We start from the raw sequence: 12874 nt of genomic DNA on the forward strand, positions 1-12874 counted from the left end.
ATTTAAGATAATTAAAAAGTGGATTGTGCACCTTCCGTCGGAAAGAGCTGCCCCCTGGATTGTGCACCTTCCGTTGGGGAGAGCAGCTGCCAATACTAGCTTGGGCTTTTTGATGCCAAGCAACTCTCCATGGTGTCAGCCCCTACATAGAAGCCCACTGAGTGTCTAACCAAGACCTGTTGTACTTGCATTCTCTCATGATCTTGGTTTCAGTCATCATTACTATCTGGTGTGAGTGTTAGCCATGGACGTTTGTTTTATGTGTTTGTGGTTGGATCATTATCTCCATCAGCATGGCGAGAGTGCACCTACGGGTTTCATGTGGTTGGGCGGTGTAGCTACCTATGCCACTGCTGGGGGCTAGTGTATAGAGACGGTCTATTATCCTAGTGTGACCCATGCTAGATATTTTCACTTGGTTCTTCGGATTCCAAAGTATGCTTTCTTGTGACTTCTGCTATCATTGGAATGCCTGTATATCATATTTCGATGATGTTAATATTGACGCATCTCCTTATTATGATGTTTAGCATATGATTAGATGATGTTATTTGCTTGGTTGGAGTATCTTTGCTTATTGGTTTAGCACATTAGATTTCCTATTCTTATGATGTTATTACGCTTTAGTAGTGACATCCTTATAAGACAACTCAGACTATCTAGTGGGCAGTTTGGGATGTTACACGCAGGGGATGGCTAGGGCCTTCGAGGTTTCATGATGCTATTACAGTTGGGAGGAACCGCACACTAAATTTGTTATTTCAATACATTGCGATGTTGCTTTCAGTTATTTTTCCTCCACTACTATGTTAGATGGTTAGATGCAGTTTCCATCTTGTAGTTATTGTTCGAATGTTTATGCCTTGACTGTGGATCTAGTACTCCTTGGTGTGGAGGTTCTGACTTCTTGTTTTATCCCTTTGTTTGTCCTTGGAGCGTTTCTTGCTTTTCCTAGGCGACCATGTGTTAGCATTAGGCGATACTTTAAAGTATCGCACGCCCAAAGAAGAAGAATCATGTAATACAGGAAAGTATCACACGCCCATAGGAATACTATCATGTGATACTTTAAAGTATTGCACACCCACTAGAGAAAGGTCATACGACACTGGTAGAGTGTCGCACGGCTTTAGGAGAAGTGTCGCCCAGACCTTGAAAGTATCGCACACCTTCTTTAGAAAGGTCATACAATACTGGAAAGTATCACTTGGGTCTTTGGAAAAACCTATCCAGGCAGACATCGGGCACTTTTCGGTTTGACCGGAGATTTTCGAGAGGTGTTTTGGCTACCCTCTACGGTGTTCTTGAATACCTTGGAATTGCATTTTGATTTCGAGATGTTTTAGATTCGAAATCGTTTGGGTCCTTTCGTGGTTAGTCATTTTGGTTAGTAGTGGCATTTGAAGATCTGTTGGTGTTTGGATATTTGTTTAGTCTTCTGTTGCGATTTTTGTGATCCTCATATGTTGTATGTTGTGTGCATCCATACTTGTTTTAAAAAAAATATTTATCTTCGCTTATATTTATCCTTGTTCCAAGGATCTCCAAGAGAGGCATTACAAGGAATCTTATCAATTAAGGTGACAAGACAGCATTATCTGCAGGTTGCATAATATTGTGCTAGGGCTTCGAATATAACTGGTATTGGGAAGGGAATGGAGGTGGGAACTTGTCAACTAATGCACGGATAAACCAAATGCCTTTCTCAACAATGATGAGTACCCAAATTGTTCATTGGCCCGGTTTGGACTAATATGTGGAAAGAAAAGCCAGGGCTATTTAGCATTTAGTTGAACCTATTATCAGACTTACAGTGTATCATGTGGCAGAATCTATATCCAAATAATTAATATTAATGATAATTTACAGTCACAACTCACTATAATTAATATAAAAGTAATTATTTATTAGGATGATTTGCATTTAATGAGTATAAATCACTATATTTTTATTAATTACTGCTCAAATAAATTGCTATAAAATTAAATTTATAGTGACATGGGAGAGCTGGGTTTATTAGGACCATTTAAATTGGCAAATTTAAGCTCATCGATATAACTTGTTATTGCTTGTCTAATAATCTAACTTGCAATTTTAGCATCGAGGCAATTTCGTAGAAATAATTTTAAAGGTGTGACTCCTCTTTATCTAAAATATTGTCTTGAATAGCTTTAGATTCGGTGCACATACATTATTTCTAATAAATTGAGATGCCTTAATACCTATAGATCCGCTTTTATAAATATTTTACATTAAATAATTAAAAGCTTTTGCCTTTGCCAATAAGATCCAATCATCTTAATCATTAATCCAATGAGGATATTGACTTGAAGGTATGAAGTGAAGGCGTAAACACGTTTTCTCCCATTAAAGTAATAATTAAGATTGTTATATCTAAGAATTTTGCCTTTAAAAGTTGTTCTTTTTTGGATCCCCCTCAAATCTGCTCATATTTAGTGTCGATGTCAGACGTCAAAGACCCTACATTGATGCAAAGGACCCTTATTGCCACCCAACAATCATTTACATGCTACAACCCAGAAGAAAGCATATGAGCAAGCAAAACAAAACTGCCACAACCTCCACAAGGCACCTAACAATACTGTGACTACAAGAAGCTACCAGACAATAGCATGTAAAAACTGTAAAGAGTCAAATGAATACGAAAGATCTTTTATTGTCAAGATTCTGTTCTGCGAAACTTGTTCAGAATTTTTTTGAGTAGATTGAATTGGAGAGAGTGAGGAGGAGAGGTTCTGAGCATCAATTGTGGAGGATTTCTGCACTATGTTGGAAAGGTGCTTCTATTAAAGAGGTTTAAAAATGGGTCAAGCTCCTCCCAAAGAGTCTGACGTTAGAACATGCTGACCTCAATGCTGATGAGGATGGGTGTCATGTGAGTACTTCCTCACTACTTCCCCTACAAGTTTGAGGGAATTCATGCTTTAAAAAAGAAGCTTCAATCTGTAAATGGGGGCATTGAAGAGCTCACTTTTTTTGAAAGCGCCTTCATCTGGTATTTTAGTATCTTCTGGTATCTCATCATCACGGCACTCTAGAGGTTATAAGCACACATATAAAATGGCATCCTTGGTAGGTGGTAAGATGTATAGAAGGGACCTAAGATTATTCGGTGTCAAGTTCAAGTGTTCTGCTCCCTAGGAGGGTGGAATGAATGTGGTGCTGAAGCAAGGGGCAGTAGCAGGTGATGGGAGGTGAGATATGATGAAAAGTGAATTAACAAATGTTTGTCCTGTTGAAAATTGCTACCTGCAGGAGATATCTGTGTGCTTGTGATTGCATCAGCGTTAAATTGAAGATGCTGCTGCATTATCTAATCCTATAATATAATGAGGCTGTGCAGAGTCTTTATTTATGAACAATCTTTCATATGAAGAGCCACGTCTTTTGAAGATCGTGAAGAGTCTTCAGTGTTGGCTAATGAAGAGACTGTGCCAAGACATTAAAGAGTCAAGACAGTGAAAGGTCAAGATAACAAACGGGTCTTCACTTCCTAATGGCAGGATACTGAAGGTCAAGGCAATTTTATATATTCTTAAAGAGGATTCATAGGAAAACATATTGGCATCTTGTGCTTCTATATATTATTGCAGTTTGAGCCTTGTGTTTGGACATAATGTATTTCAGACTTCTGATTATGCAATAGAAACTAGAAAGTGATTTTATTGCGTGGCTGGGTTTTCCCCCTCAAGTTGGAGGGTTTTCCCAGGATAAATTGTTGTGTCTTACTGTTCATTATTGCTTCTGTTGTGATTGTTTATCTTTATTTAAGGGTATTGACATGGGATCAGAAAAGGTTTAAGCAACATCAGGATCAAAGTGACAATAGTAGTTATTGCTCAAGAGAGTGGTTCTTGTTTTTGTTCTTTAGTTCGAGATGCATATATCGTTGCATGGATACCTGTGTATGTCCTTTTATAGGTTCTTTCTTTCTGTGTACCTGCAATGGTTTCACTGGCATACATACTGTGATCTTTCCAGCGTGCCTGTTGTAGCAATTTGGTTCCCTGGTGTATGTATTGATGGTGGATTTTTCTAAAGAATCTGTTGCTACTGTAATTACTATAGTTTATGTTTGCAAGCTCTTTAGAGTATACTGGCAAGTGGCAAGCATAGTTGCTGCAGTTTGTTGTGATCATTCTATGATATAATCATTCTTTTCTTGATGATAACCTTTTTCTGACTATCATGGGTGATGCTAGAGAGTAATATGATTCTATCGGATACGCATGTGATCAATCATTGAATAACATCATTGTTGCATGTGTTGGTCAAGGATCACGATGACATGTTATTTTTCAGTTACAAGCATCTGCGATTGTATGACTTCTTGGATGTTTCATGTTTGTGGTTATGTGATTCTCTAAGAAATTCTTGGATAAGATACGGGCACCTGTTTCTATAGCAATCAGATCTGCTGAACTGTAAGGGATATGACAATCAAAATCTGAAATGGGTTTGCTAAATTGTTCGACAATAAAAAGATAAGTATTTTTATTATACCTTTGAATATTGATTATGAATTTTATGTAGTTAATTTATGCAATAACATAGGTGAATCGTGTATGCTTCTAGTTATTAATCTGTGTATTTGTCTTTAAGACATAGGTTGAGTCTATTACTAATCTCTTTAAAATCCTTCCAAGATTAATTGTGAAGCAACAAGACACTGAGAGATTACATAAGGAATTCAAGGGAAAGCTTGATGAGCTGAAGAAGGAGGACTTTTCCAGGTTCAATAAGACTTGGAGGGAGCTTGTGTTGCAGAGGGAGAGTGGCACGTTCTTTGCAGAGGATCAACATGCTCATGTAGCAGTGAGACTACAAAAGCTCCTTGTTTAACATTGGAGTCAATTACTTTATTATGATAATCAAAGATGTGAGCATGATGCCCCTTTTGAAAGGGAGTATCGGCTGGGAGGGAGTCTCAACATTCAAATGATCTTTTATGCGCTTTAATGAGTTCTTCTCTGTGAGGGAGAAATTCGAGGTGCAATCCCTTAATTAAGTTCTTCTTTGTGAGGGAGAAGTTTGAGGTGCAATCCCTTGTTAATGAGTTCTTTTCCGTGAGGGAGAAGTTTGAGGTGCAATCTCTTATTAATGCATTCTATTTGTGGGAGTCTAGGAGTAGCCATGGCAGATCCACCCTCTAGTAGTAGCCATAGTGGAAGTCATGTGCAACTCCATGTCTTGGCTCGTGTAATTCACCCTCTAGGAGTTGCCATGGTGAACCTCATCTTGAGATGGCAATATCACATGATAAAGTTTTGTTGTTGATACACATGGGTGTAGCCATTGTGTTTGTCATGATGACATGAAATCTGCAAATGGTATCTCCTAAGAGGGAGTGTTAAAGTTCGGTAGTTGAAGGAGATATCTACGTGCCTGTAATTGCATCAGCATAATATTTGAGATGCTACTGCATTATCTAATCCTATAACATGATGAGGCTATGAAGAGTCTTTATTTTTGAACTATCTTTCATATGAAGATCCATGTCTTTTGAAGATCATGAAGAATCTTCCACGTTTGCTAATTAAAAAACCATGCGTAGATATTGAAAAGTCGAGACAATGAAAGGTCAAGACAATAAAGGGGTCTTCACTTTGTAACGGCAAGATAATTACGGGTCAAAGCAATTTTATATATTCTTCAGGAGAAATTCATATGAAAACATATTGACATCTTGTGCTTCTGAATATTATTGCAGTTTGAGCAGTGTGTTTGGGCATCATATTTTATTGTGAGGCTGGGTTTTTCCCCTCAAATTGGAGGGTTTTCCAAGGATAAATTGCTGTGTCTTAGTGTTCATTGTTGTTTCTGTTCTGATTGTATTGTTGTTTATCTTTATTTTCTGGACATAACATCAACATGTCCTACATGTGGTAATTGTGGTTGGGTTGTTACTTTCAGTTCCTAATTTTAACTGCTCAAGATGACACTGCTTTTTGGATCTGTTACTGCTTTGGCCATGTCGCAATTCCTTTTGTCCCTTTGAGTGGCCATCTCCTTCATGTGGGTTTGGTATGCGCTCTCTCAGTTTTTAGTGTTGAAGCTGTTTTGTTTCTTGCCAACTTGCCTGCATGGGTTTGGATTCAACTTTTTTGGCCTGCCTTTTCTATTAGTTTGTATAGTTAATCATTTGCTTGGGCTGGGACTCCTCTACTTTTGGAAACCCCTCTAATATTATCTAGAAAAAAATATAGCCATCAAAAAATTAATTTAAAAATAACTACAAATTACATTTTCAGATGCCGCCCTCTCCTTTTCCTCAAGTTCTTTTATGTGCAATACTTTGGCAGCCAGTTCTTTGGTTTGTGTCTCGCAAGCCACTCTTAGACGATTTACTTCTGCCCTGAAAATCAGAAGATAGAAAGAAAAAGGAAATTTTAGCAAAGGTGTGTAAACTAATAATACATTTTAATATTAAGAAAACTACAATGCTTCAACTGCTTTGTTTAACTTAAATGGCTCCTAATAAACAAGGTTTGCTAATCAATCTACCATGATGAAATATCCACTGTCATGATTCATAGGTTACACTTCTAAACAGATTTTGGATAAAGGAACACACCTTGAAGCTTCCAGTGAGTGTCGCAATTCTGCAATTTCAAGTTGTGATGTTCTAATTATATGTTCCAATGCAGAGGCCTAAATGAAACATATATAAAGGACTCCTTGTTATAGTACATTGAATGAAATTATAAAAGCATTCAAGCTATAAAATTTAAATTTAATTTCCCTGTTGCAGACCCTACAAGAATTAATAAAACATCAAGGAAGAACAATCTAAAATACATGGATTATGGTACATTTAAAAGAAATTAGAGTATCCATACCAGACCAAAAACCTCATTGTGTCCTTTCTCTGTTCTATTATTCCCAACAAGGGCACCACCACTTAAATCTAATCCAAGATCCCTTTCTGCAACCTGTAAAATTGTACCCTTTCTTTGATCTGAACCTGTTTGGTATTCACCCTCACCTTCTGTTTCAGCTACAAGTCTCTCCTTTAGAGCACTCCGAAGCAAAGTACTAATATCCCTTTTTTCTGCTTCTAAATTGACAATATTGTCTCCTAAGTCTTTCCTTTCTTTACTTTGCTTTTCCAAAAATGCTACTAATTTTTTCTCGACCATTGTGGTTAGCTCTGAGATAAAAATTGCTCCCGCTGATGAGGCCGCCAGATCTTTGTCAATATCCAGATCTTGTGAGACAAACAATGGTTCAGAAAACTCAAATTGGTCGAATGCTGAAGCATCAATCATCTGAACCATATTCTTTAGACATTCCTGAGCTTTAGATATGCAAACCAACTGACCAGTAATGATGGGTTTCTGCTTTTCTATTTTCAGTTCTAGATTCTTCAACTTATCTTCCATTTCATTTGCGAATCTCTTCAATGTTTCATACTCTTTCCTTTCCTGATCAAGCCTTTCTGATATATTAGATTCCAATTCTGAAATACGACCGTCTTTGTTGAGAACAAGCTTTTGTAAATTATCCGACTCTATACACTTGCTCCCAAGCTCTTCTCTAAGGCCTGTAATCGTAGCCTCCAGCTGGGACACTTCAATAGCAATTGCAATATTCCTTTGCTCCATCTGCTCACGCACATCATTTCTTCCCTTTGTAATTATTTCATGCTGTCTGACAAGCTCTTCCACAATTTCTTCTGCCCTCTTCATTGCTCCATATGCAATAGCAACTAATCCTGTATGCTTTGAAGTTCTTGGAAGCCCTCCATTGAAGCTCTTAATTGATCCAACCTTGCTAGTGATTTTTTCGGCTCCATTTATAAGCAATTGAGCCGTTGCCTCAATTTCGGACCTTGAGGACTCCCGTGCTTTTGTTGCTTCATCCTTCAATCTAAGAATCTCATCCTTCTGTCTTGCAAGATCATTCCGCTGCTTTAAAATCTCATCTCTTTGCTTACTTGCCTCTTCTTTCAATCTCAAGGCCTCGTCTAATTGTTTTGCAGTGCTTTCCTTATCTCTAAGAGCTTCTTCCTTTTGCCGGAGAGCATCATCTCTCTGCCTTGAATATTCATCCCTTTTCTTGATAGCCTCGTGTGCAAGCCCTTTCATTTTGCCAAAAGTACTCTCCAAGCTTGCCTTTGCATTTTCAGCAGCTTTTCTCGCTTCCCTTTCAGACTCAAGTTCCAAAAGAGCTTTTTTAAGGCTTTCTGCGGAGTCATCCGAAGAATTCGGCTGTAATACTACTGGTTCAGCCTCTAAGTCCCCATCCTCAAAATCACTGAGTGCTGCATCCTCCTCTCCGGTACTTTCCATGGTATCTACTAATTGAATTACCTATCCATAAACGTCTTGAATATACAATTACTTTGACAAACGTAATCAAACTCTCGTCAAAATAATACTTTTCTGCACAGCACCTCCAGGATCTTTCAATTTGGAAACCCTAACATTATGAAACATCAATACAGGACATTGAACATATTAATTTGTTCGCGAGGACGGCTGCTGGGAAAACATTTTTGACACGATTTTCCTTATTTACCCAAAAATTAGGGATTCACTGCAAAGTTCAACCAGCAATAATTTATTCAAAAGTTGATTCCTCATATAGCCACTAACTAGCATGTGCAATCTTACAGGAACAAATTTTATCGACTGCCCAATCAATTCATGCACCTATCCAATCTGAATCAAAAAATAATAAAATCTTTCATTTCACCTAAAGAAATTCTTGAGTTTCAATGTCTATTTTTTCTAGCCTAGTCAAATTACACTTGTTCTTCTACAAATATTTAGCCTTTTACAATTTAAAAATGAATTCTTCTTCTCAATGTTAGGTTTCGATTTCATATCTTATTTTCACTGGAAAGACTTCAAAATAAACAACCGAAAATATAGAAAAATAACACATGACATACCGAATTACCAGTAGAACTTATAAATAGGTGCACCGAATCTCCGTCGATTTAAACAAAAAGCCTATCGTTGGAAACAGCAGCACCTGTTGAATTTGAGACTACAGGGGATCGAACGAATCCGTCAACACATGAATTTAGAATTTTATTTTAACTCTCGAGCGGATCTTCTTCCAAATTGCACGGCAAACTTTGCTTTTGAGCTTCCAGACAAATGCCCTGTTTTCCACGCCAATTTGGCTGAAGTGTGGAATTTCCTATTATTGTTTAGGTAGTAGAAGTTAAAGAGAATGTATATACACGATATAAGATGTAATATCGTTTTATATACGCTGACCTTGCCAACTAACAGTCCTGCCCTGCTCGTTTGAAGGGTAGGCTCCTATTTGTCCCGAGCTCCTGGTGTTCTATTATGGGATGAATAAGTTTCCCATTTTTATTTATTTTTAAATAACTCACCCATCGGTTGCCAAGAATAGACCATTAAAGTTGAAAGACACTCCAAAGCATTAATGGTTTCAAATGGCCAATCAAATTATAAAGACAATAAAAACAAGAGCTCTGTTGGAGCTTGAGTCCCTGCCTTTTGCACTTCTATGTAGTTGTTGTTATAGCTATGGACATGTTTTTTAATATATAATAAGAAAGATGCATGAGAGCATACCTCATTAAACTAATTTCTCTACTAACTAGATTTTTACATCTAAGCTATTTCTATTCATAAATCAAATAATTTAGAGTGTATGATTTTTTATAGAACTTTTTAATCTTCAACTTGAGCAACATTAAACCATTTTCTCTATGAAACAGAGGCATTGTAGGATGGATGACATGTGATTTCTAGTGATTATGTAGATTAACATATAAATTAAGTGTATAAAGAGAACGTGTGATATTAAGTAATTGAAAATGAATTTAAATGAATTTGAAAGCAACCCAAATAAAAGGCATGTATTGTAAATAGTAAATTTTGTAATTTGTACTAATTTATAAGATGACTAAGTTTTTTAAATTTGTAATAATCATCATCATCAATATCACTAATGAATTCTTCATCAAAATAGTCATATTCATCCACGCTTGGCAATGTTATGTCTTCTAAATTCGTTGTTTTAAAGAATATATGAAGTCATTTGATGATTTGTTCAGCAGGAGCCATTCCAATCCATACAATTCAAAAGAAATTAAGATTCAATATTTAAAAGTAAACATTAATTACATACATTTAAAAGATAATTCAAAAGTATGATAGTCCATTTTTAACTGCAAAACAAAACAAAACTCAGAAAGTAGAAATATGTATTTTTAATATTTAAATATGATTCTTGTTATAAAATAATATAATTTTAAATAATTATATATTTAGAAATATTAACTTAAATCTAAATTGATTACTTTTATATTATATTTCAACCTAATAAATGATAATAACTAATTATAGAAATAATATAATTTTAACATTTATATAAGAATACTTCATTTTTAACAATTAATTAAAATTAGAATATTATTAAAGATTAGTTTTTTCATTCTAATATGAAAAGCTTAAAATATTTATAATAGTATTTACTTATAATATAATATTCTTTAAAATAATAGTAGTATTACCTAAAATCTCTATAAAGAAATATTATAAGATTTTCCGATATTTAATTCATAAATTTTAAATTTTATTATAAAATTATAATAACTAAGATAATACTCAATAATTCAAAAAACTATAATCCATAAAATCTATGCACTCAGTTATTTCCTAAATTATTTCACAGTATGGAATGGATTTCAGGCTTTTTCATCCCTGTGCATATTTTGTACATTTTGGATGATGTCTCTACAGTTTAATAGCTAACAGCTTTTCCATAGCCGATGTCAACAGTGGTGACTAGAAGAGCGTATTCCCACCTTGGCACATTTGGTTGAAAAATCTTTGCCTCGCCCTTGACCTAGCTCAACTTCTAACTTCTAACTTCGCCTCAAAAAAATGATCAATGGTATGTGTAACAGTTAGAGATATCACCAAATTTGAGAAGTGTTGGTTTTTTGTTGTAGGCTTTATCTTGTACGAATATGACCTATTAGTCCACAAAGTTAGAAGATGTGAAATCTTTGGTACATATTCATTTACAGTACCATGCTAAATTACTTATAAAACTCATTTATTATTGTATATGTAATATTTTAATGTATTATAATTTATAATTTTAACATATCAATTTATTATTTTTATAATTTAAAAATATAAAATTTGATAGATATTATTTAACAATAATATTGTTATAATATATTTAAATATTAAATATAATTCATTTCTATTTTTTTATTTTTTGTTATTCATTGAGATAACCAATAAAAAGATTTTCATAATATAAACTTCTAGATTATTATATTTCATAATTTTACATTTTTATTTTCAAAAATATATCATATTAAAAATACAAAGTAAACAATTAAAAAATTAAAAAATAAATAAAATGTTCTTTAACCTCTATTTGACAATGCAAAACTCATGAAAATCAACTAAAAGTTAAAATGGTTTAAAAATAAATTAAAATTTGAAACATTAAAATTGTTTAAAACAATTTTAAATATGCTAGGAGATTAAAAATATCTTAGGCGAACAGCTATGCAGCAATTCTGACTATCTATTAATGTTGACGTGATATATTTTAGTCAGACATATCAGATGCAAATGCATTAAATAAATCACTATCATTTTTACCTATCCTCTTAGTTCTAGTCAACATGCCCATAGTGTAAACAGTGATCTAGCGATGCTACAGGCTTCAGCATGGCGGTGGCAGATGAAGGACGAAGGCAACATGATTTGCCAACCGTAGTATTGTCGGTCCAAAATGGAAAACTTGCGATTAGCCTGAGCAAAATTTATGCAGCAGCCAAAGTGCATCTCAGATTCTTGGCTTTGGAAAGAGGGTAGAGTCTGATGAAAAGCATCTGCTAGGGTACGTGTATTCACAAACATCTCTCTTCTTTCGTCCAACTCCAAGGGAGCGACGTGGAAGAAGAGTCCCCAATAGAGCTTCAGAAGATCACATATGTGACAGGAAATGTCGATGCTGGAGTGTACAGTGTTTCCTCCTACGCATCCTATTTCTTCACAGATTTTCTTTCAAATCTAGATAAGCATGGGGTGATTACGTGAGACTCTCAGAGCAAGGAATACATTTTTGGTAAACAAAGCTTGAGCTTCCCATTGTAGAAGGCTGTAGAACATTCCACATTTAATTTTTTTCCAATTTTGTTACCACAAAAATTAATTTTACCCCGCTAAAGTTACTTCTGACCAATCAAAAATTAGAATTTGATGAATGAAAAATAATTTTAAAATAAATTGACTTTTAGACTTTAGAAACCTATTGATCTCAATGGGAAAAATTAATAGCAACCAGCACTGGGAACATTAGTACCCTGCCTATAGATAGGCAGGGACTAATAAGAAGAGGCTAACCAAAGTATAACAACTAAGCACTACAAATACGATAACCTAAGCAATATGTGAAACCAGTACTCAATCATACAAAGTATACAATGACCTTGTAACATAAGCAATTAGACCAAATGAGCTTATAAACCTTTTTTTAGGTGTTTTAAAGATAGAGTATAGAATTTGTAAAGTTGTGGTAATTAAAGATTGATCTTATTCATCTTTATTAGTTCTTTAGGTCTTTCTTTTTTTCTATTGTTGTCTAACTAATTTTAACATATATCAATATTGGAAAGATCGTCTTAAATCTACATCATGATTGCATTTCTTCTGTTAAGCAAAACTATGATCTATTGTTTGATTTGTTGAATTTGAAAATTCATCTTTTAGTTCTTCTCAAGTTTTTGCTTGGAGTTGAGGAAAAAGAGAAATCAAACAATTAAAGATGTAACTTCCTCGTGATTATTTTTAAGATTAAAAAGAGCTTTCTACATGTATCTAGATATGTGAAACAATAA

The 12874-nt window shown here is 34.8% G+C and overlaps 1 protein-coding gene across 2 annotated transcripts in view; it reads right to left on the bottom strand.

Moving 5' to 3' along the window:
- Nucleotides 1–9294, bottom strand: part of LOC149534512 (paramyosin) — a 42920-nt gene extending 33626 nt beyond the window's left edge. The window contains exons 1-4 of one of the 2 annotated variants that reach the window (XM_089803089.1): nucleotides 8918–9294; nucleotides 6861–8684; nucleotides 6596–6672; nucleotides 6265–6376 (exon numbers count right to left, since the gene is read on the bottom strand). In XM_089803089.1, the coding sequence (XP_089659215.1) occupies nucleotides 6265–6376; nucleotides 6596–6672; nucleotides 6861–8312 (1641 nt within the window). In that variant the 5' untranslated portion in view covers nucleotides 8313–8684; nucleotides 8918–9294. The remainder of the gene's footprint in view (nucleotides 1–6264; nucleotides 6377–6595; nucleotides 6673–6860; nucleotides 8685–8917) is intronic. The other variant, XM_089803088.1, reaches the window with a different exon arrangement.
- Between the last annotated feature and the right edge of the window lie 3580 nt (nucleotides 9295–12874).

Source organism: Cupressus sempervirens, chromosome 10, assembly GCF_028749045.1.
Source record: "Cupressus sempervirens isolate cs-2001-9-10 chromosome 10, ASM2874904v1, whole genome shotgun sequence".
Classification (NCBI taxonomy): Eukaryota; Viridiplantae; Streptophyta; class Pinopsida; order Cupressales; family Cupressaceae; genus Cupressus; species Cupressus sempervirens.